Below are 25,317 nucleotides of genomic sequence, written 5' to 3'. Positions count from 1 at the left end.
CGGTTTGCCATTTCCATGGCAACCCGACAGGGTGCCGACTCGCACTGTTTGGTATGAATCTTGAGGGGGAACTCCACGCCAAATTTTAAATAAAAAAATGGCGTGGGTTCCCCCCAGGGGCATACCAGGCCCTTCGGTCTAGTATGGATTTTAAGTGGAACACCTACGCCGAAAAAACGGCATGGGGTCCCCCCCAAAATCCATACCAGACTCTTATCCGAGCACACAGCCCGGTCGGTCAGGAAAGGGGGTGGGGACGGGCGAGCGCCCCCCCCCTCCTGAGCCGTACCAGGCCGCATGCCCTCAACATGGGGGGTGGGTGCTTTGGGGGAGGGGGCGCCCTGCGGCCCCCCCACCCCAAAGCACCTTGTCCCCATGCTGAGGAGGACAAGGGCCTCTTCCCGACAACCCTGGCCGTTGGTTGTCGGGGTCTGCGGGCCAAGGGCTTATCGGAATCCGGGAGCCTCATTTAATAAGGGGGCCCCCAGATCCCGGCCCCCCACCCTATGTGAATGAGTATGGGGTACATGGTACAACTACCCATTCACCTAGGGAAAAAGTGTCAATAAAAAAGACACTACACAGATTTTTAAAGTAATTTATTAGACAGCTTCGGGGGTCTTCTTCCGGCTTCGGGGGTCCTCTTCCGACTTCGGGGGTCTTCTTCCGACTTCGGGGGTCCTCTTCTGGCTTTGGGGGTCTTCTTCCGGCTTCGGGGGTCTTCTTCCGACTTCGGGGGTCTCTCCGGTTCTTCTCTGCGCTCTCCGGGTCTTCTGCCGGGCTCCTCCGCTATCTTCTGCTCTTTTGCCTCTCTTTTGCTAGCGGAGGAGCGCGGTTACTGAGAGGTGGGTAGGGGGTGGAACCAAGGAATGGTGCTCAGAGGTGGGTAGGGAGTGGAACCAAGGAATGTGCTCAGAGGTGGGTAGGGAGTGGAACCAAGGAATGGTGCTCAGTGCTCAGAGGTGGGTAGGAGTTGGGACCAAGGAATGGTGCTCAGAGTTGGGTAGGGAGCAGAACCAAGAGATGGTGCTCGGAGGTGGGTAGGGGGTGGAACCAAGGAATGGTGCTTGGAGGTGGGTAGGGGGTGGACACAAGAGGTAACTCGGAAGAAGGGAGTTCCTGCACCTATTCTCTTAAAAAAGCCCTGGAAAAAGGTGTAACTGCGCTGACCCTAAATAGTATACTTATCTTACCACATATCAAAAACAATCTTTATTAGTGATTCATCATCATGAGTTCAAATAAAGTGCATATTCTGCCTGTTCTGCCTGGTGACATGACAGAGATCACTGCTCCCTGTCATCGGGAGCAGTGATCGCTGTCATGTGAGTTGATGCCCATCCCTCCCACAGTTAGAATCACTCCCTAGGACACACTTAACCCCTTCATCGCCCCCTAGTGTTTAACCCCTAACTTTTGCGCAAACCAATCAATATACGCTTTTTGCGATTTTTTTTTTACCAAAAAATATGTAGAAGAATACATATCGGCCTAAACTGAGGAAAAAAAAATTTTTTTTAATATATTCTTGGGGGATATTTATTATAGCAAAAAGTAAAAAATATTGCTTTTTTTTCAAAATTGTCTCTTTTTTTTGTTTATAGCGCAAAAAATAAAAAACGCAGAGGTGATTAAATACCACCAAAAGAAAGCTCTATTTGTGGGAAAAAAAGGACGTCAATTTTGTTTGGGTGCACGACCGCGCAATTGTCAGTTAAAGCGAGGTAGTGCTGAATCGCAAAAAGTGCTCTGGTCAGGAAGGTAGTAAGATTTTCCGGGCCTGAATCGGTTAAAGGGTATCAATACCATTTTTTTCCATGCCTATTTATTATGGCCAGTCCTAAAATAAAAAAACACCTTTGAATTTTTAAAAAAAATAATATAAGAAATATCATATATTGCATAAGGTATATTATGTAGTTCTTCCAGCCAGCCCTTGGCATTCTTGTCTTCTTTATACATGTGATTGTATGAGTTTATTCACTAAAGCTGGCCATACATGGGTCGAATTTCGAAAGAATTTTCTTTTGAAAATCAGAAATGTCGTGCGTTTTGTGATCCGATGGTGCCACCATTGATTTCAAAATTCGACCAACCAAGCCTTCAGTTTCACCTCATGTTGCTACAGAAAAAAATTTATGTGGCTGAGAATACTTTTCTTTCCGGGAATTTTCTATTCTTGCACATGCGCATTTCTTTTTCGATTTCTCGCACAATTCTCCCATCATTGATTAGAAAATCGTTAGTTTTTCAAAAAATTTCCAACATGCCCGATTACTCAAATCCGATGGCCGCACAAAAATCGACTGTTGCTACAGCCCACTAATGGTGCGAAATTCAAGCAAAAAATTCTTAGATAAGATTTTCGAAAAGAAAATTCTTTTGAAATTCGACCCAGTTATGGCCAGCCTTAGTCCTAACCGATCGGAAAGCTAAAGCCCCATACACACTATCAGATTTTCTCCTGATTTTTTCCTTCAGATTTACCAAAACCATATAATAGGAGGTCAAACCTTAGGAGTTTCAATTTGTATGCAATCAGGCCGGCCCTTGCGCCACATGGTTTTGGTAAATCTGAAGACAAAAATCAGCAGAAAATCTGATAGTGTGTATGGGACTTAAGTCTGACGTATTAAAGAGTTAAAGAGGAGTTCCACCCAGGGGGTCGGGTAAAAAAAAAAAAAATAAATAAAAGTCAGCAGCTACAAATACTGCAGCTGCTGACTTTTAATTGGACACTTACCTGTCCCAGGGTCCAGCGATGCGGGGGATCGAAGCCCCGCTCGTCCCCCCCCTCCGCTCATCGGCGCCGGCATTTCAACTGTGGGCGCCGGGCTGTGGCTTCACAGCCTGGCACCCACTGCGCATGCGCGAGCGGCGCCACGCGCCGTGATTGGCTGCTCAATCACCTGGGACCTGTAATGGGTCCCAGATGATTGACAGGAGGGAGGGAGCAGAGCTGAGCCCTTCCTGTGCCTGGGGGGAAGTGATGTCACCAGCCCAAGCAAAGGAAGAGGCAGACTACGAGGGACCACCTAGCAACAGGCATTTAGAGGTAAGTTAAAAAAAAAAATCCAAATTTTTTTTGTTTTTTAGAATTTTTCATGTAGTTTTGTTTTTTTGGGTGGAACCCCACTTTAAATGGAACTCCAAAGCAATCAGCATTAGCTGTGTTTTGTCTTTAGCTAACTCGGAGTGCTGTAAGAATCCTTTGTAATTTAGTAATTGTAGTACAAAGATTGTATATGTATGGTAAAAAAAAAAAAACAGACATTTTAAAAGGACAGAATCTCTTGAAAGCGCCCCCACCCTCCTCATCAGAGTGCTGAGCTAAACTCTGTGTAAGCTCCTAGTTGGATGGTGTTGGAGCTTACACAGATTTCATAATATTCACCTCCTAACAGTCCCAGTCATTGCATATTTGGAGAAGGTCACATGCTTGCCCAAAGCTCAAAGTATTTGCACCAAAGAATCTGTGGGGGAGCACTGTGAAAGTATAAGAGGGTAGGGGGATGGGCTGTCACTTTTCCCTGAATGGTCCCTATGAAGCGCACTTCAGTTCCAATCTGGAAGTGCTGAATACAGATCTTCCTGTAGCTTTAACCACTTCAGCCACAGAAGGTTTTACCCCCTAAATGATCAGGCCATTTTTTTTTTTTTGCGATACGGCACTGTGTTACTTTAACTGACAATTGCGCGGTCATGCGATGCTCTACCCAAACAAAATTTGAAAAAAAAAAAACAATATTTTTTTCATTCTGCTATAAAACATACCCAATAAAAATATGTAAAAAATGTAACTTATTCATCATTTTAGGTCAATATGTATTCTGCTACATAATTTTGGTTAAAAAAATCCCAATAAGCGCCTATTGATTAGTTTGCGCAAAAGTTACAGCGTCTACAAACTATGGGATGATTTTATGGCATTTTTATGTATTTATGTATTACTAGTAATGGCGGTGATCAGCGATTTTTAGCGGGACTGCAACATAGCGGCGGACAAATCTGACTCTAAGTGACACTTTTTGGGGACCAGTGACACCAATACAGTGGTCAGTGCTAAAAAAAATGCACTGTCACTGCATAAAAGACACTGGCAGGGAAGGGGTTAAGTGTGCTCCTAGGGAGTGATTTCTAATTGTGTGGGGGAAGGACTGACTGGAGGAAAAGAGACATCTGTGTTCCTGATTATCAAGAATCACAGAGCTCTCTCTTCCTCTGTGACAGAATGATGGTCTGCCTTGTTCTGCCTCTCCAACGAACGATCGTGGGTGGCCGGGGGGGGGGGGGGGGGGTGCTTTGACTGAGGGAAGACCCGGGCAGTAAATGTGCTGTGGTTGGTCCAGAAGCAATTAAAGCGGAGTTCTGCCCCCCCCCACGAAAAAATTTAACCGCTTGCCGACCGGCTCACGCCTATATACGTCCCCGGAAGGGCACGTACAGGCAGATTAACGTACCTGTACAATGTCCTTTTAAGAAGCGGTTTGCGGGTGGTTCCCTAGGACACACTTAACCCCTTCACTGCCCCCTAGTGGTTAACCCCTTCACTGCCAGTCACATTTACACAGTAATCAATGCCTTTTTAATCGCACTGATCGCTGTATAAATGTGAATGGTCCCAAAATCACGCCAAAAGTGTCCGATCTGTCCGCCATAATGTCTCAGTCACGATAAAAATCGCTGATTACCGCCATTATTAGTAAAAAAAAAATTGCCATAAAACTATCCCCTATTTTGTAGACGCTATAACTTTTGCACAAACCAATAAATAAACGCTTATTGTGATTTTCTTTACCAAAAATATGTAGAAGAATACGTATCGGCCTAAACTGAGGAAAAAAGTTTTTTTTATATATTTTTTGAGGATATTTATTATAGCAAAAAGTAAAAAATAATGCGTTTTTTTTTCAAAATTGTCGCTATTTTTTTTGTTTATAGCGCAAAAAATAAAAACCGCAGAGGTGATCAAATACCACCAAAAGAAAGCTCTATTTGTGGGGGAAAAAGGACGTCAATTTTGTTTGGGAGCCACATCGCACGACCGCGCAATTGTGAGTTAAAGCGACGCAGTGCCGAATCGCAAAAAGTGCTCTGGTCTTTGGGCAGCCAAATGGTCCGGGGCTTAAGTGGTTAAAGTCAGCAGCTACAAATGCTGTAGCTGCTGACTTTTAATATTAGGACACTTACCTGTCCAAGGTTCCCACGATTTCAGCACCCCAGCTGATTTTCAGATCGGCTCTCAGGTGGTGCCTTCGCTATTCATGGTAAAGGGAAACTGGCAGTGAAGCCTTTCAGCTTCACAGCCGGTTCCCTACTGCGCATGCACGAAGCGCGCTGCGCTTTCTAACTGGCCCGGCAGCGGGGGAAGGAGGAGGGGGGGCCGAACTTCCAAAGGGACGGCGCAGTTTTCCAGAAGTGGGGAAGGGTACCTGTCAAAAACAAGTATCTGTTCCCCCCTCACTCCCTGAAAGGTGCCAAATGTGACACCGGAGGGGGAGAGGAAGCAGATAAGTGAAGCTTCCACTTTTGGGTGGAACTCCGCTTTAAAATACGCATTTAGCATGCTTTGGCAAGTATGTAGTAAGCTTTGAAAAAGGCTACATACACCCTTTAAAGTCCTATTGTACACCCAAAGTACATTAAAGTGATACTAAACACATACTGTTTAATTTTCATTGCCCCTTCTATTTCTGTATGTGGATGATGGCACTGTAATCATTAACAAAAAGAACATCTAAGTACCTTTTTCCTAATAGATATACAGCTGTCACATGACCCAGCTCTCTCCCAGCCTGTCTGCAGGGAAACATAAGCAGGAGGAGCTTCTAGTCCTCTGCTACTGGCCACATGTTGAAAAAAAAAAAAACAGCCTCTGGTATACAGAGTAAAAAAAGTGATTATTGAATATATATTTCGAAATCAAATTTTTACAATTTTTTGGCAACAATATGGTGTAGGTGGATTTCTGCCAGTCACGCCCTCCATCCTGTGTCTTAGAATCATAGGGAGGTGAAGCCTCCATCCACTACATGTAATATCCCACCCCCATTGTGTTTTAGCTGGTTAGTGGGCATGGAGGAGGAGGGAGGGAGTGGGCTGTCATTTACCACTGTGTATACACCCACATGTGTGACTCTATAGTCACATGGGCTGCTCAGATGTGATAGGGAGGAAATGCTTAGGGTAGAAGACACACTGAAAACTGAGCATGTGCAGAGCTGCCAACACTGCTCTGCAAAATCCCTAGCTGAATTGGGGACATGGACATCAGGGGGAGATAGAGAGCAGCAGGATCAATCAGGTTTTTTGCAGGATATAAAAAACAAATCTCACAGTGACTAAGTGAGTATGAACGGCATGTAATACACCATTTATTGATAGTTTTTTTTTTTTTATGATGTGGGTTCTGTGACACTTTAAACAAGTGTCAAAAATCAAATGCTGACACTTTCATGTACTCACCTCACATGTACCTTCCTATAGCTTCTTGAGCACCAAATCTCCACTTCTTTAGGTTGATGGTATTTAATACTTTTCAGCACCAGAGACTTGGCTTATGTTAAATTTAGCATATTAGAGATCCCAGGGATTTGGAGTGCTCAAGAAGCTATATGATGGCTCATGCAAGCAACTGCAAGTGGATGCTAGGACAGGTATACTATATGTCCAAATGATTGTGGAGACCTAGCCTTCATACCTATAGGGGCTTGTTGCATATCCAATTTTAAAACCATAAGCGTTATTATAGATTTGCCCCTCGTGTTGGCCATACCAGCCTCCACTCTTCTATGAAGGCCCTCAAGAAGGTTTTAGAGTGTCTTTAGGAATTTGTGCGCATTCATCCAAAAGAGCATGTGTGAGGCCACGTATTGATGGTGGTGGAGAAGACCTGACTCACAATTGGCATCCAATTCATCCCAAAGGTGTTCAGTTGGGTTGAGGCCAGGACTTTGCGCCACACCAAACTCATCAAATGATGTCTTTACGGAGATGGCTTTGTGCACAGGGGCTCAGTCATGCTGGAACAGAAAGGAGCCTGAGGACTTCAAGCATATTCAAATCCATATGCATATGCATATTCAAATATATTGTAGCTTACCAGTCCTTAGATATGGATGCCTCAATAGTTTTCTTTTTTGGCTTTTTTTTTTTCACCTGGTGATCTGCCAGTGACACACTTTCTGTCCTAATGACAACAGTCATTACCTTCACTATATCTATAGAGGGAGCCATGGTTGTCTCTGAAGGACACGACTGGAAAGACCTCCTTCTGTTCTCTTCTCCATAACATACATAGCCGCGGGATTCTGTAGTCCTTATAGCATTGGCGGCCCATGCATTAGGGGCGCAGGGCACCGCCCTCCCATCCATGCGTCCGGCCCACCGATCTACATATAGGGCGCAGGACCATGGGTTTCAATGGTGGGGTGTTTTTTTTTTTTTTTTGAAGCACGTGATTAGAGCTAGAGGCTCTAATAGGCTTCAAAAAAGAGCGGGCTCGGGGTGCGGATGGGGGGGGGGGTTGTTTTCTGCCCCCCAACAAAAAACACCAGCCGCCACTGGCTTATAGATATTTAGGAATAATCTAACTGATAAGAGTTAGAACAAGCGGAGAGCGCACTAAATGATCAGCTGACATGATTTCTGGCAGGATCAACAGATATGACAAACCACTATTTAACAGAGTACAATGGACCAAATAAGTCATTTGTTAGGGTTGACTTACTTTTTAGCATGACCCACAATAAACATTAAAGTGGAACAAAACTCCCAAAAGGAAGTTAGTTCCTCTTTCACACCGCGACCCCCCCCCCCCCCCCACTCTGCAAGCAACATTGTGGATTTCTTTTTTTCTTCATTTTTAAATTGTTAGCCCCGCCCCCTTCCACCATTCCGGCCAAGGCCAGAATGACATTTACCTGGTCCGGCACACAGGGCGGCCAGTAGGCTGTCTGGAGGAGGCAGCCAGCTGAATAGGACCAAGATGGCGGCACGGGACCTACTGTGTGAAACCCAAACAGTGGTTCGCACCCAGAAGAGAACACAGCAATACAGGTAAAATAGAAAAAACATGGGGAGGGGGACGCGGAGGGGTTTAAGGCCCTATGCACGCCCCCAGAAAACATTGGCTGTGCGTGGGTACGTGCATAATGAGCACATGCATACAGACTTATACTCCGGAACACTCTTAGGACTCCCGGCCAATCGGGACTTAGGACCCACTTCTCTCAGCAAGCTCATCTCTTCTCACGCCGGATCCCCTCTGCCTCCTAACAGTAAGGCCCCTGATCGCCTTCTTCCCGTCCGTCTCCCGCGGGGGGGGGGGGAATCACTGCACAGGGGAGTGGCTTCATTGTGAATGAGGGGGGCAGGTTTGTCTGCCGCCACACCCCCAAAATCTGCACTAATACACATGCACTCTTGTATGCAAGCACCAGCGTATGCACACCTGTGTAGAGCCATTGATTTCTATGGGCAGCTTTTTGCAGCATCTGTGGCTATGGGGCAGGTAAAAGCACCAACATTTTACGACCCCGGGTGCCCATGTGCATGAGACCTTAATGGCTGCTGTACATGTCTCCTTTATGCACCTGTTAACAGTCGGTGCGGCTGAAAAACCTGAACTCAATCATTTGATGGGGTGTCCGCATGACTTTTAGCCCCTATAGTGTACTATAGTGGCTGCCCCCACGCTGCAAGGGTTAATTGTTTCTTTAGGTCCAGGGGGTTGCAAGAAGCAGTTTTACTTACCTGATCCTCCACACCCCATACTCCCCCCCATGCTCCCGCAGTAGACTGTCCTACAGCATTCTCACATCCCATGCACGGCTATGAGCTCTGCATTGTACTTGATGACGTCAGAGGACCTGCAACTTCTGAACACAGGGGAAGAGAGGCTCTGGAGACCGGCCTTAGAGGATGCAGGGAGTCTGCGGGAGCGGAGGGTCAGTTCAGTAAAAATGCTTTATCTGGTTCCCTAAACCTAAACAAGCATTTAACCCTTACAGTGCTAGGCAGTCCCACTGCAAGGAAGCTTTTTTTTTTTTACTTTCCCCGGAGTTCAGCTTTAAGCTGCTTGAAGGTTTATGGGAATTGTTCCAGCTGTCCACAAGCTGCACACAGTGACTGGCTAATTTGTCTGGACTCAGTTAACATTGCAGCACCCTGATGGCTCTCAGATCTGAATCTAATCAGAATCAATGACCAGGCACGACAGCCAAGCCTCTCCGGAACCACTAACAATTCGCCCTCCAGGCCCTTTCCTCTAAGAAACAAATCTCTTAATCTTCAGCGTGATGAAAGGCCTTTTAAATCGGCTGCAATCAGAGACTCGGTGATATCTCAATTATAGAACGTGCGGCCTGCTCTTTCATGAATTCAGCAGTTCAGATAAAGATTGGGCGTCAGGGTACGCTCTATTATGTGGGCGGCTGATAAATGGTGCGGCGGGATCTAGCAAATGCTAAGACTGGCCATAAAGGGAAAGAATGTTTTGCCCAGTCTGACGAAGGCTCAACTAAACAAACCAGAAGCAAAGCAAAGGATTGTAAAAGCTATTCAGTTGTATCTTCTGTGTTGTGGATTTGCAGTGACCATCACTGTAAATGCTCATAATCAAGGTGAACTATTGTGTATTTTCAGGGAGCACAATTTGAGCTATTATATACCGTGTGTATGTGTGTATATATATATATATATATATATATATATCAGTGCTCCCGCAGGAATTGCTGGAGTACTTGTCCCCTGGACTTCCCACTGATTATCCTGCAGCCAGTTACATGGTATTTCACACAGCCAGGTGCCATGCCATCACTTGGAAATGCACATGCATTGATCACTGTAGAGTGGACATTCCCTTCCATGGCACAACACAGTTTCTCTTCGATTGCGGTCCTGCAATCCACACAGTAAAACATGACAATTTCTTAGACACTTTACTTGACCGTTGCTGATATCAATCATTGCTGCAACATTTCAGGGGAAATTTATCCCGGACGAGCCCCCAAATGTAGCACAGCTCCCACAGGAACAGCTGGAATACTTGTCCCCTGGGCTTCCCACTGATTATCCTGCAGCCAGTTACACAGTATTTCACAAAGCCAGGTGCACACACTTTTCCTCTCATTGTGCCCAATGACCAGTCTAGGGGTTTTTTTTATGTTTTATTTGGAGAACTTGGATAGGAGAAGGGAATTAGTAGGATACTCCAAGTTAACTATGCACAAGCGAGGACAACTCTATCTCTGTAGTACTGTGGAAGCAGGTGATCTGCTGAACTATACAGGGCCTGTATGGAAGAAAAAGTTCCTCTGTAGCAGACAGGACTCAGTGGACTTTGTCAGTGGACACAAGTCTTTAAGACACTAGCCAGTGTCTCCTTTAGCTCACACACCCAGTATGCTGACTTCTAGGACCAGAGGGAGATTTCAGCAACACACACTCAGTCTCAAGGATCCCTTCAGGGTCTGTACTCCCAAAATGTCCAGGGACAGCTGGTAGCCTCCTCCCAACTTCCAAGCGACACTCTATACCAGTGACACACAACCAGATCCATAGACTTTCTCCCTCAATCAGCTTGCACAAGAACCCTGGGTTGTAGCTTGCAGGCTTCAGGCCCTCAGATCTGCAATCTGAGGCCGCATGGCCTTCCACACTGGGGAGAGGCAGCCGCCTCCTCCCCACCAGAACCTCTCTCCTTAGAGGTGGGCTGGACTGGAACCCCAAGCCCATGTGCTCATTCAATATAAATACAGTCTCCCAGCATGCAATGGGGCACCTCCCCTGCTAATTGGCCAGGGTTGTATCTACATCCATGCTTTCACCTCCTGGGTTTCCTCCCACTGTCCAATATGACTCTTCACTATTGGATCAGTGTGATATCCACAAGACAGCATGAATCAGCATCAGAGCACACTGAGCAGACCTCACTCTTCAATCACTGCTCACTGTTAAGCAGACAGCACCTAAATTTGCCTGTCTGCCTGAAAAGCCAAAACCATATACACTCTTTAGCACCTACCTTGGAGGGTGCTACATATACACCATATTACCAAAAGCATCCCAGTCTTAGTCCGTAGGGTTCAATATTGAGTTGGCCCACCCTTTACAGCTACAACAGTTCAACTCTTCTGGGAAGGCTGTCCACAAGGTTTAGGAGTGTGTCTATGGGAATGTTTGACCATTCTTGCAGAATCGCATTGTGAGGCCAAGCACTGATGTTGGATGAGAAGGCCTGGCTCGCAGTCTCTGCTCTAATTCATCCCAAAGGTGTTCTATCGGGTTGAGGTCAGGACTCTGTGCAGGCCAGTCAAGTTCCTCCACCCAAACTCACTCATCCATGTCTTTTGGGTCCCCCTGCTGGTGGGCCTGGCTCCCCCCTCCTGCCTAGTGTCTCCAATAGCATACCTCTTGCTATGGGGGCACTCGATCAGGCTTGCTGCCGTGCCACACTCTGTATGTCCATTCACACACAGAGCGCGGCTCAGCCCCGCCCCCTCGCTCTCTCCTCACTGTCTCACTCGCTGAGGAGACAGGCCTGGGAGAGCCAGGTCCGTGCACATCGCTAGATCGAGATGGGGCCCAGGTAAGCGTTGGGGGGGCTGTGGAGGGAGCTGAACCCAGAAGGCTTTTTATCTTTTGGCATACAATGCATTAAGTTGAAAACCTTGAGCCTTTAGAACTACTTCAATCGCTTCAGCCCCGGAAGGATTTACCCACTTCCTGACCAGGCCATTTATTGCGATACGGCACTGCGTCGCTTTAACTGACAATTGCGCGGTCATGCGACGCTGTACCCAGACAAAATTGACGTCCTTTTTCGCAGAAATAGAGCTTTCTTTTGGTGGTATTTGATCAGTTTTTATTTTTTGTGATTTAAACAAAAAAAGAGCGACAACTTTAAAGAAAAACAATATTTTTTACTTTTTACTATAATAAATATCCCCCAATTTTTTTTAGGCCAATATGTATTCTTCTACATATTTTTGGTAAAAGAAATCGCACTAAGCGTATATTGATTGGTTTGCACAAAAGTTATAGCATTTACAAAATAGGGGATAGATTTATGGTTTGGCATTTTTATTTTTTTTTTTTACTAGTAATGGCGATGATCTGCGATTTTTAGTGGGACTGCGACATTGCGGTGGACAGATCGGACACTTTTGACCCTTTTTTGGGACCAGTGACATTTATACAATGATCAGTGCTATAAAAATGCACTGATTACTGTGTAAATGTCACTGGCAGGGCAGGGGTTAACACCAGGGGCGATCAAGGGGTTACATGTGTTCCCTTGTGTGTGTTTCTAACTGTGGGGGGATGTGACTGACTGGTGGAGGAGACAGATCGCTGTTCCTAATTACTAGGAACAGCAGATCTGTGTCTCCTCCCCTGTCAGAACAAGGATTTGTTTGCTTACACACACAAATCCCCGTTCTGGCTCTCGTGCCCACATTGGCGGGTTGCCGGCGGACATAGCGGCCGCCGACCACGCGCATCGGGTCCCCCGCCGTGCAGCTATGGGTCTCAAAGGCTTTTTGATCATGTCTTCTCTGATCCTCCCCTTCTTTTACTGTCCCCAATCCATCTCCTGATAGAACAGAGCTTGGGAGGGTGCATGTGATCAACACATGCACAGGGCCAATCAGCACTGTCCAGACAGAGAGTCATTGGACAGTTAGAGGAATATGAAAACTCCTCCTCCAAGCTTTACTAAGAACTGATATGAGTCAGAAGACTGCTATATACTGCTGATGAAAAAAGGTATTTAGCAGTTTGCATTTACTAAAATAATTGCATTTCCATGTTCTGTGTACTGTGGGAGACCAGATATAGTGAATGCAGGGTCCTGGGTTTAGTTACACTTTAAGGGCTCCCAGAGCCAACTTTCTGAGAAAGAGGGGCACACTTTAGTGCAAAGTTTGTAGGCAAAGGACACACCCCTGCGGACCACAAAAAAATGATTACACAAAAAATAATTGATTGTGCTAACAAATGTATATTTCACCACTACCTTTTCTTTATACTGGCTTTTCAAAATAGGAAGTACAGTAACTCAGAGGTTTGATAAAGGGTTTTTATACAGGTCTATATATCAGACCACAAAGAGGGCCAAGAAAGGGAAAGTAGGACAGAAGGAATTTAGTTAAACAGAGGGATATTTCCTCCTAATTTGGGACAGTTGGGAGCATGTATTTGTAAATGATGTATTCATAAAAGATACACAACCTAACCCTTTTTTTCCCTTGTCCCTACCAGTTATCATTAGCCGGCAGCAACGTCGGGTCCAACTCATGAAAATAAAACAGAGAGAGGAGCGCAAGGAGAAAAAGAAGAGGAAGAAGAAGCCTCACCACCATCATCCTCATCCTCAGCACAAAACACCACACCCACCCGAGCCCGCCTTCCGGAGGAAGCCTACTCCTATCCGCCGATTTGATGGCGATGTCATTTCCCCAGTAAGTGATCTGTTATGTGCATCGTATTTGATCCCCCCCCCCTTGTGTTTTGTGGTTATGGGATAGAAATATAGGAACATAGGATGATGGCAAATGGTTTGCAGTTGCAGCATGTTCCCAATGCCATCTGTCAAACTCTGCAGACAGAGTTAAAATTGCCTGTGTTAACATGGCATGTGTGCAGCCCTGTCCGGCGATTTAGCTGGGTGGCCAACCATGGCTCAGCCCCCTGTTTTTAAAGCCCCCCCCCCCCCCGCTGCCCATGTAAAAAAGGTCAAAACACCTTTGAGGTGCTGATTAGAGAGAGAGGAATCCCTTAATGGTTTTGCTATGGGGCCCAATCACACATAGTTATGGCTGATCCAGTTTGGGATGTCTGCTGTCCCCAGCAAGGAGGGTGATTTTTTTTTTTTTTGTGTGTATGGGAGCGTGTAAGAGGGCTTTCAAATGTCTGTTTAATGATGCCAATAACACAAGACCCTGCCTTACTTCTTCTTGCTACCAGAACAAAAATCCTCCTGGATGAGATTTTAACCCTCCGCCATCTTGTGCCCATCTCCTTGCCAGAGGCCTTCTCACGACATTCCCGGCCATTGACCTTTCTATCCCAAGGAAAGAATGTTCACACTCAGATTGCTACACTTTACTTATTTTACTTTACTATAGCATTACAGTCACAACACATAGACATACTATCCCGGGTCACTTGACAGCATTTTGTCAATCACATTAAATGGATGAACCGCAGCAGTCACATGTGAAAGCAGCACACAGAACACATTAGTAAGCCATCTTCCCTACTCAGTCCCTCTCCTCCCGGGATCATCAGTAATCATTCAGAGGGTCCCAGTTTGCCTTAGGTTGTCTTTATCCAGCTCGCTGCTTACCGGTTCAATACCGGGCAATTTCACCCCCTTCCTTCCCAGGCCAATTTTTAGTTTTCAGCACTGTCGCACTTTAAACGTCAATTGCGCGATCGTGCGACGTTGTACCCAAAAGAAATTGACGTCCTTTTTTTCACCACAAATAGAGCTTTTTTTTGGTGGTATTTGATCGCCTCTGCGGTTTTTATTTTTTGTGCTATAAACAAAAGAAGAGCGACAATTTTGAAAAAAACACAATATTTTTTACTTTTTGCTATAATAAATATGCCAATTTTTTTTTTTAAAAACACATTTTTTCCTCAGTTTTGGCCGATACGTATTCTTCTACATATTTTTGGTAAAAAAAAATCGCAATAACCGTATATTGATTGGTTTGCGCAAAAGTTATAGCGTCTACAAAATACTGGATAGATTTATGGCATTTTAAAAAAAAAAATATTTTTTTATTTTTTTTTAGCGGCGATCGCAATTTTTTTTGGTGACTGCGACATTATGGCGGACACATCGGACACTTTTGACACATTTTTGGGACCAATCACATTTATACAGCGATCAATGCTATAAAATTGCATTGATTACTGTGTAAATGTGACAGGCAGTGAAGGGGTTAACCACTAGGGGGCGGGGAGGGGTTAATATGTATGTTATGTATGTTTCCTAGGGAATGCTTCTAACTGAAGGGGGAGGGGACGCACTAGGGGAGGAGACCGATCGGTGTTCCTCCGTTCTGGGAACACAGATCGCTCTCCTCAGAGCTGACAGGCTGTGGATCTCTGTTTACACACACAGATCCACATGCCGGCCCGGTTAACGGGCAATCGCGGGTGCCCGGCGGACATCGCGGCCGCCGGGCACACGCACTGGGTCCCGAGGAACGCGGCGGGCGCGCGCGCGCGCCCCCTAGACGGCCGGGAATCCCAGGACGTCATATGACGTCCACCCAGGATGGGAGATCCCATCTGTGGACGTCATATGACTATGGGCGGGTAGGGAAGTGGTTAAGGGACATTCAATGTAAGGGACATTCTTCTCACTGATCAACAATGTAAGGAGCATTTTTCCTACTGACCTCCAATGTAAGGAGCATTCTTCCCAATGACCAGCAATGTAAGGAACATTATTCCTACTGATCACCAATGTAAGGAACATTCTTCTCACTGACCATCATTGTAAGGAACATTCTTCCCACTGACCATTGCACTAATGTACCATGAGCTGTTGATATAGTACCTATTAGGACGGGTTCCCTGAGCCTGGAAAGTTGAAGGACTCAGTCCTTCTTTAACCACTTCCCACTTGCCATGTGCATACATGGCAGAACAGCAGTGGGCTTCATCACCATGCTGCAATATATATGCGTACAGCCAGCTTCCCAGTTTTGTGCTGACGAGAAATATGGGCCAGGTCCCATCAGCTGGGATTGATTAAAAATACACCAAAACAGTGGTGGCCAACCTTTCGGACCTCACAGACCACTAAACTCACAATTTTGAATTCCGTAGACCAATAACATGAATTTTACATGCTTTATACACTCAATGCTCCGGCTCTCTGACCCCCCTCTCCCACCCCCCAAGCACTTTGCATCACACTACTGCCCTACACTGACTCATCATTGGATCTCACCTCCTTATACAGCCATGTGCTCGAGCTCCGGGCTCCCTCCCACTGTCTGTGATCAGCGCTGCCATTGGAAGCCCCCTCCTCCTTCACCTCCCGCTCTCTGCACTACTCCCGGCGCCTCCCTCTGAGTTCACAGGAACCAGAACTACAGAGGAGGCACTGGGTATCAATCAGTCAATACTGTCAGCACGCATTGAGAACAACACTGGAAACAACATTGGGCAGTATACATCTGCCACAATGACGATTTGCGGCAGAACCCATGGGGAACACCAAAACCACTGGTTAGTGACTGCTGCACTAAAACACATGTTTTTGACAAGTAAGCCCTTAGAGATAATTCCGCCTGCCCGTGGAATAAACTACCAGCAGAGGTAGTGAGGCAGTCAACAGTACATGGCTTCAAACATGCATGGGACAAACATAGATCTATACTCAGGCAATAAAGTTAATGAAAAAAATAAAAATAAACCCAAAAAAACAAAAAAACAAAAAATGGGTAGACTCGATGGATTTACTCAGTCTTTTTCTGCTGTCACTTTTCTATGTTTCTAAATAATCAAATATGTTTTCAGTTGATATTTATACATCTCCCTCTTCCTCTGCAGAGCTACATTCAGAGTTTCAGAGACCAGCAGTCGGGTTCTTCCCGAGGCCGGATCACTGGAGCTCACACGGTGGTGGACCTGGACTATGACTGTGGATCCCGCGTGCCGCTAACTGCGGGAGCGGCGTCGGCTGTCCGCGTATAACACAGAATGAAGAAAGCGGGGAGGAACGGTAGGAATAAAAACAAAATATTGGGGTCAGTCCGACACTCAGGCATTGCGCTGTAAGAACTCCATCAGGGAGACCCATCACCCATCACGACATTCCAACAACAACTGTGCCGGCACAACGAGGAGCATCAGGACCCTCCATAAACTGCGTCCACTCTGCATTGACTCCCACCTACCTCTCTACAGTCACTCATCACATAGCCATTCCTACCTACCTCCCTGCACTGCTACTTCAAGACCTCTCCCTATGTGGGCCTTCTCCAAACCCCCTCTGTCTTCGGGACGGAATCCACTGGATGACCCAGCCAGGCAGTACGCTTTTGTGCCTACACCCCCATCGACTTTCGTCTCCAAGCTTCTGCTTTCCTGAGCCTATTACAACGTCATCTGCTGGCCAAGTATAGTAACTCCGGGGCATGTTTTTTTAATTTCAGTGTACAAACACAGAGACTTGTGTACATCGTGTATATTCTGCAGAAAACGATCAAAGTTATAAGGAGACTCAGAACTTGAAGGATCCAACAGGAGAGACGAAAAAAACAAAAAACCTTCATTTCAGGAAAAAAAAGCCACAAGACTGATTTGGTCGGGTGTATTAGACTTTTCTGGAGCTTTTCAATGGGTGATTTTTAAATTATTGTTATGGGTGGGGAGGGTGGCAGAACGTGGTGTGTTTCAGGTGCGTGTTGCCGTGTGGTTGTTGATGAGGGGATATCGCCAAAAACCTAAAAGACGCAGACACAGTTTAAGAGTCTCATGTAACTCATTCATTGACCTCATATAGGAAGTTTACTCCTATTTTATGATATGCAGCACAAGATGGAGGTCCGTCTTTGCAATGGCTCACAGATGGTTTGTAAATCTGGGGATAGGTACATGTTGCAAGGAAAGGTGCATGTTGTGGTACATACTCACTGAACACATGGCCTTAAGTTGGCCGTACACTAGTAGAACTTTGTATAAAATATTTTGTCTTACCAATGCTTGTTCAATTCTAGTGGAGTCAAATTCATGTACGTTTTCTAAGACAGTGAGGTGAAAATTCAAACTTTTCAGTGAAGCTTTCATTCAAACTTTCAAACGACATTCGCTAAGCCATCGACTAGTGGTGCACCGAAATGAAAATTCCTGTGCCGAAACCGAAAATTCAGAATGGGCTTGGCCGAAAACCGAAATGGACAGTTTAAAAAAAAAAATGTATGTGGCTGGTGTTTTTGTATTGAAGTCAATGGGGCGTGATTTTGCATTCAAGTCAATAGGGGGCCTTTTTGGATTAAAGTCAATGGGACGCGATTTTGCATTGAAGTCACTACGGGGCGTTTTTGCATTGAAGTTAATTGGAACCGATTTTGCTTTGAAGTCACCAGGGGGCGTATTTGCATTGAAGTCACTAGGAGGCGTTTTGGGGCTTGGCTGAAAACCGAAATGGACAGTTTAAAAAAAAAAAATGTATTGGATTAATGTGGTTGGTGTTTTTGCATTGAAGTCAATGGGACGCGATTTTGCATTGAAAGTCACTAAGGGGCGTTTTTGCATTTAAGTCCATTGGAACCGATTTTGCATTGAAGTCACCAGGGGGCGTATTTGCATTGAAGTCACTAGGAGGCATTTTGGGGCTTGGCTGAAAACCGAAATGGACAGTTTAAAAAAAAAAAAAAGAATTAATGTGGCTGGTGTTTTTGCATTGAAGTCAATGGGACGCGATTTTGCATTGAAGTCACTAGGGGGGGCGTATTTGCATTGAAGCCACTAGGAGGCGTTTTTGCACTGAAGTCAAAGAGATGCGATTTTACATTGACGTCAATGGGAGGCAGCATGCCATTATCGGTACCTTTTTTTTTCTCTAGCCAATGTCCCTATTTTCGGCCGATAATTTTCGGTGGCCAATATATTTCGGTGCATCCCTACCATCGACTTTACTGAGAATTTTTGTTCCAAAATCTACTAGTGTATAGCACAGCTTTATTTATCATACTGTCTGAAGGATGAACTGGCGTTTTTGCCTATAGCAACCATTGCAGTTAAGCCTGGGAGAAAGAAATGAAAAAGCCGACGGCATGGAAGGTTGTTTTCAGACACTTTGATGAATATGGACCTGGGCATGCTGTGCAGTGACCCTTAGGTACCAACCATATATATTATATCAGCTTCTATTAGACGATGCAAATCTGAATGCTTAAATCTGAGGCTAAAGCTGGCTACACATGTTACAATGGGATTGTACAGACTTCATTCGATTTATCAACACCTATCAGCGTGAGGGCCTAGCGGACAGGATGTATATCCAATGTAATTGTTTGGATAGGTCTTCCCACTGTATAGTAATAGTTGTTATTGAATTTAAAGCCGAACTCCAGGCCCCCAAACGTCCATTTAAAAATATCCCTCAATAGCTACAAAAAATGTAAATCCACTTTATGTGCACCTAATGCTTTTGCAAACCCAGAAATGACCTTTGTAAAAGTATCAGCGAAATCATCATCATTGTGCTGTACATAGCCTGTGCAGAGCAGTGGGAGGGGCCAGCAGGCTCCACCCGCTACAGATTGCCTGCAGAAAATTACAGGAGGGGGCGGAGACAAGACCAGTCACTCTGCACAAGGAGAGAGAGCAGCAGTGAGCGGTCTTTATTACAGGAAGGAAAAGTCTCACTCTGGATTACTGCACAGATCTGGATGAAATACACAAAGCACAGCAAGCTTCAAGGGAGAATGTACATGATGAATGGATTTAGACAATATTTACTGATCCCAGGATTCAGCATGCGGCTCCCAGCAGGGGGTCCAGTTCGTCCTGGTTCACCGTTACAGGTCCGAATTTTTGGCTAATTTCAGACCTGAAACGGACCAAAAGACGCACAGGACTTCTGTGCAAATTCGCACCGGAGCCGCAGCAGAGATATGTGAACCGGCTCTATAGAGAGCCGGTCAAAATCTCCTGCTATTGAGAACCCAGCCTCAAGGAGATTGTTAATAAACCGTACAGCTATATATATTATAGAACCAAGTGCAGTTCATTTAGCAAAACAGCCCCCATCTCCTATTATTTATTTCAGATATTTCTATAGTGCTGTCAGTTTATGCAATACTTTAAGTACTGTACATTCTCATAAGTCCCTGCTGTCAAGGAGTGTATAGTCTACTAGGATCAATTTAGACAGCTGCCAATTAGCCCACCAGCAAGTCTTTTGAGTGTAGGAGGAAACCCACAAAAGCACAGGGAGAGCAAGCAAACTCTGTGCAGCAAGGCAGAAGTGCTAACTCCTGAGCCAGTGTGCTCATGCTGCCCATTTTTTTTTTTTGCTATAGAAAGCGCCATTTTTTCCTATTGCAATTCCGTCATATTGTAATGTGTGTAGCCAGCTTACAGTGAAATTAAAGCTTGGGTTTTTATTTTTTAAATAACAAACATGTTATACTTATCTGCTCTGTGTAATGGTTTTGCACAGAGCAGCCCCGATCCTCTTCTTTTCAGGTCCCATGCCGGCGCTCCTCCCCCTCGAGTTAGTGCCCCCCAGAGAAAGCAGATTTCCCTGGGGGCACCGTTCCAGAGCTGCTGCTCTATGCATTCATAAGACGCATAGGGGTTGATTTACTAAAGGCAAATAGATTGTGCACTCTGCAAAGTGCAGTTGCTCTAGAGCTTAGTAAATGAGGTAAAGCTTGACTTTGCAAAGAGTACCCAATCACATGCAAGTAAAATTAAAAAAACAGCATTTTTGCTTGCACATGATTGGATGATGGAAGTCAGTAGAGCTTCTGCTCTTTTACTAAGCTCTGGAGCAACTGCACTTGCAGTGTATTTGTCTTTAGTAAATCATCCCTATAGAGCCGTGGCTTGGCCCTGCCCCCCGCCCACTCTTTATTGGTTCACTGGCTGTTATTGACATCAGTGGGAGCCAACTGGCACCCGCTGCTGCATCAGCCAACTAGGAGAGAGAGTCCCGGGACAGCCGAGTCTCTCCTGCACATGGCTGGATCGAGAGGGGGCTCAGGTAAGTATTAGGGGTGGGTGTGGTGGGAGCAGCACACAGAAGGTTTTTTTTTTTACCTTCTTGCATAGAATGTATGAAGTTAAAAATCAATCATCCTTTACAACCATTTCAAAGTAGATCAAAACTCGATCACTGAAATCTTATATAGGTTAATGTCATGTTAAGTAACGTTAATGTCATTTCAAAGGCCATTTTTATTAAAATATTATCTGGTGATCCTGCCATGAAGATCTTCGTTCAGGCACTTCCTGTTCATAAGTGACAGCTGTCTGCTGATTGTGCTTCTGTGTTGCCACCCTGTCACATGTGCCGCTTGTGGAGACTACCAGCAGCTGTGCCAACACACATTGCTTTGGCATGGTCCACCCTTATGTGAAAGCCGGTCCAGAGCAATGATGAACGTAGGAAGTGGCTGAAAGGGGCTGGAGGAGATCAGCAGGACTGAGATGCCAAAAGGGAATGAAAAAAAGAGTGAAAATACTGCAAAAATGCACCACAGCACATGAAAAACAGACAGGTCCCCCTTGAAAAAACAATGTGATGCAAGTGTGCTGATTGCGTTTGCAAGGTGTGCTAAGGTACCACTCAAAATGAATGACACCACAATGCACTACGCGGCTGATCACGCGTTAGCACGCAGTTAAATGCAAATTTTATTATGCGGTACCCCAATGCACAGATGTGAAGCCAGCTTTAGGATTTAGATCCACTGTTATTATGCTACCCAATGAAACAAAGTATAACATTATGCAAACAAAAAGGAAAAAAAAAAAACATGAATACCTCTGACTCTTCAAAATGTATATTTTGCACCGCATCATTTTATATGGTTCCCAAACAACTGTTACAGGGCTTTGCCCCATATACTCATTGTAGTTGACATGCGGTACCTTAATCCAGATATGCACAAATCATGGACCTGCACACTGTCCCCAACGCATATAGCCTATATGACAGGTAAGAGATCAACAGCCATGGCTTACTATATGTACAAAGACTGTTTTATACTTCTTGGGATTTCATAGGGTTTAGAATCCATCTTTATTCAATTTAGCGGTTCAAGAAGAAAATCCAGTACCATTGGCAATGAATCCTGTATTGGTGTAAAGTAAACTCCGATTGGTTGTTATAGGTTCCTGTCCTTGGTTTCTTGCACTGTTTATTGAATAAGCCCCATCTGATTCACATTTGGTGCAGCCATTTTGTATTGGGCAAGCCATGAAGAACATTGGACCTTGGAATCTGGAAATAGTGTTTGACAGTAAAGACGTACTGGGCACCAGGGGCATTGCTATGTCTACAAAAGATCTAGGGCTAGAGCCCATAGCAGCATAGTAAAGAAAGTCATACGCTTAGGCGGGCATACACATGTATATACAGTAATATACGTGTGTGTGTGTATCCCCAGAGAGCCCCCCTTACATCAGGGTCCCCAAAGAGCCCCCCCTTACATCAGGGTCCCCAGAGAGCCCCCCTTACATCAGGGTCCCCAGAGAGCCCCCCTTACATCAGGGTCCCCAGAGAGCCTCCTCCTTACATCAGGGTCCCCAGAGAGCCTGCTCCTTACATCAGAGTCCCCAGAGAGCCTCCCCCTTGCACCAGGGTCCCCAGAGAGCCCCCCACTTACATCAGGGTCCCCAGAGAGCCCCCCACTTACATCAGGGTTCCCAGAGAGCCTCCCCTTACATTAGGGTCCCCAGAGAGCCTCCCCCTTAAATCATGGTCCCCAGAGAGCCTCCTCCTTGCATAAGGGTCCCCAGAGAGCCCCCCCACTTACATCAAGGTCCCCAGAGAACCTCCCCTCCCCTTGGGGACCCCTGCAGAGACTCGGGGCTATGGGCCCCAGATTCGGGGCTATAGCCCCAAAAGCCACCCCCTAGCGACGCCACTGCTGGGCACAGTACAGGTGGTTGGTTACGGTCAACAGGACAGTTGCGTACCATTGACTTTCATTTCAGTACGGTCATCATAACTAAGATAAGTATCGTGGTAGCCTACAAAATGGTGGCTCTTACTATGGGTGGGCATACTTCAAAGAATAGTATGTGTTGCCTACATATGAGGTAGGAAGTGATTTTGTTGAGTTCTAATATCAACAAAATGGATAATAAAAACAATTAGTAGAGATAAGCCTTCCTAATTGCTGGTCTTGCCCAATGAATATTTTGCATAAACAGTTTCAGTGATAATATCAGGCCCTTTTTTTAAATTAATGGGCCTAAAAAACCGACAGGCCTGTATTGCTCCATAGCCTCCAATCCATATGTAAACCATCCATGAAAAAATACCATGCAAAACGCAAAATTCATATTAAAGTTATGATGACACAAAGTCCCCAGCTCTCCAAATTAATGCATTTCCCATACTGTGAAGACAACTTCCCATTAGTCATAAGGAACCAACATTTTTGTGCCTCACAGGGTCCCTTTCTCAAGGTGACACTACAAGGAAGGGACCCTGCAAGGACACAAAATGTTGGTTTCTTATGACTAATGTGATGCCATCCAGGGCCGGGACAAGGGTGGGCAGGAGGGGAGGCCGCCCAGGGCGCAGCTGTAGGGGGGGGCACCCCCATACCACATGCAAGCTACAGATCAGTGGCTAGCAACCAGGGGCCGCAGTTTCAAATCTGCGCTGATCACTACTGCTGTCACACCATGCTCCAACGTACCTGCTGTCCACCCGATCTGCCCACAGCTGACACAAAAATGCATGTGCATCTGCCTTCTAACCACAAGAAAGCAAGTGACTGGCCATGCAGGGGCAGTGCACACTCCATGCCAACCATGGGCAGTTGGAACAAGGGGGCAAAGGATGGGCACAAGATGGTACATCCATTCTATGGCATGCATTAGGAGGGGGGCACAGATCTGCATTCTTGCCCTGGGCACCGGACAAACCTGTCCTGGTACTGGTGCCATCTTTACAATAAATAAATGAATCACAATTATTTGGAGTGCTGGGGGCTTCACGTTTTCCTATTTGGAATGGTTTTGGAATGGCTCTATTTATAGCAATCGCTTTGAGCACCTACCGGTTATTTAAAGGTCACATACTGTGATGGGTTCATCTTCTATTTGGACTATATTATGATGAACAGTTGGGTACGAATCGCTAGAGGTTTCCATTTTTTCACGAGCCTTTGCCCAACTCACAAAATGGCTGCTGTCACTTCCATCCTGCTGTGAAAGAACGAGGCGTTGGTAGGACACGTAGGCTGTGTCGCTGTGTCTGTGGATGAGAGGCCTTTGGCTTGATTGTGAGAAGGTGATCGGTAATGTTCTGCTTGGGAAGGGGGATCTTTTTTCTTGTTTCAAATATTTTTATCTGTGCCAAACCCTGGAACCTTTGTAAATATGACCCCGTTCTTCATTGTTAAAGTAATTTATTTCAGCTCTTCTCTAATGCATCCTGTTTCTTTGTCTCTTTTTCAGTTGTGTGATGGTTGACAAATTATTTATTAAAAAAAAAAATGTCCTATGTTATAAGTCAAGGTCTCCTAGGTCCCTGGACTTACTGAAGAATGGTCTATTTTTGTTGGCCAAAGCAACCAATTAAAACCCCTTTATCCTTTGTCTTTGGTTACAAAACCTTTTCCATATATGAACTAACTATTCAGATTTTAATCATGGAACAAAATTACTGTTCCTACACATTCCTTAAAGTGATTGTAAGGGTAATTTTTTTTTTTAAATAACAAACATGTCATACTTACCTCCACTGTGCAGAGCAGCCCCGAACCTGTTCTTCTGGGGTCCCCCCGTGGCTCTCGCGGCCCCTCCCACATCTGATAACCCCCTTGGAGAAGCACTTCCTCAAGGGGGTTACATTGCGGGCGCGCTCCTGAGTCCGGCATTTGCGTCTATAGACACAGAATGCTGGACTCGGCCCCGCCCCCCCGGCGGCTGCGTCATTGGATTTGATTGACAGCAGTGGGAGCTAATGGCTGCGCTGCTATAAATCTATCCAATCAAGAGCCAGTGCGTCCCCGCTGACTGAATGAAGGGGTTCAGGTAAGTAAAACGGGGAGGGGGGGGGGGCTAGTGACTGCCAGGTGTTTTTTCACCTTAATGCATAGGATGCATTAAGGTGAAAGAACACCTACCTTTACAACCCCTTTAAGGTCCAGTTGGTGCCTAGTTGGGTGCCAATATTTTGTTCCATGTGCAGTAGAGAGAAGAAGAAGCCAAGCTGTCCATGACAACCTTCCACAACAAGGACACCTTTGTGCTTCCCATGACGGTGATGTGTCACTGTTCTCTGTACATAGGAGTGGGCAGGGGAAGTAGTCAGAGATGGAGATTAAGGCTTAGATGTTGACTTTTGGCAAAAAGTTAAAATTTGCAAATCAGTGCTATTTAGTCAGTATTGGTTGCATGCGGGCAAGGAAGGAAACAGCAGATAGACGAGATTATGAAAGTACTGCTGTGTTTACATGCTTGGGGTATAGAAGATTCTAATTACTACTCCAGGTTTTAAGCAACCCCAACTAACTTCTAACTTGAACTCCAGGTTTTGAACATCCTCCCAAACCATTTTTTTTTCGTGCAGTCTTCTGACCAGTCCAGTGACAT

At 45.5% G+C, this 25,317-nt stretch overlaps 1 protein-coding gene across 1 annotated transcript in view; it reads left to right on the top strand.

The window, feature by feature from the left end:
• TMEM198 (transmembrane protein 198) overlaps positions 1–24,314 on the top strand; it is a gene marked incomplete at its 5' end in the record, with an annotated part of 85,621 nt that extends 61,307 nt beyond the window's left edge. Inside the window, 2 exon segments of the mRNA XM_073634271.1 lie at positions 13,264–13,463; positions 16,579–24,314. Of these exon segments, the coding sequence (XP_073490372.1) occupies positions 13,264–13,463; positions 16,579–16,722 (344 nt within the window). The 3' untranslated portion in view covers positions 16,723–24,314.
• Positions 24,315–25,317: the final 1,003 nt, after the last annotated feature.

The sequence above is a fragment of the Aquarana catesbeiana genome, linkage group LG06 (genome assembly GCF_042186555.1).
Source record: "Aquarana catesbeiana isolate 2022-GZ linkage group LG06, ASM4218655v1, whole genome shotgun sequence".
Classification (NCBI taxonomy): domain Eukaryota; kingdom Metazoa; phylum Chordata; class Amphibia; order Anura; family Ranidae; genus Aquarana; species Aquarana catesbeiana.
This window is presented reverse-complemented; position numbering and strand designations above follow the sequence as displayed.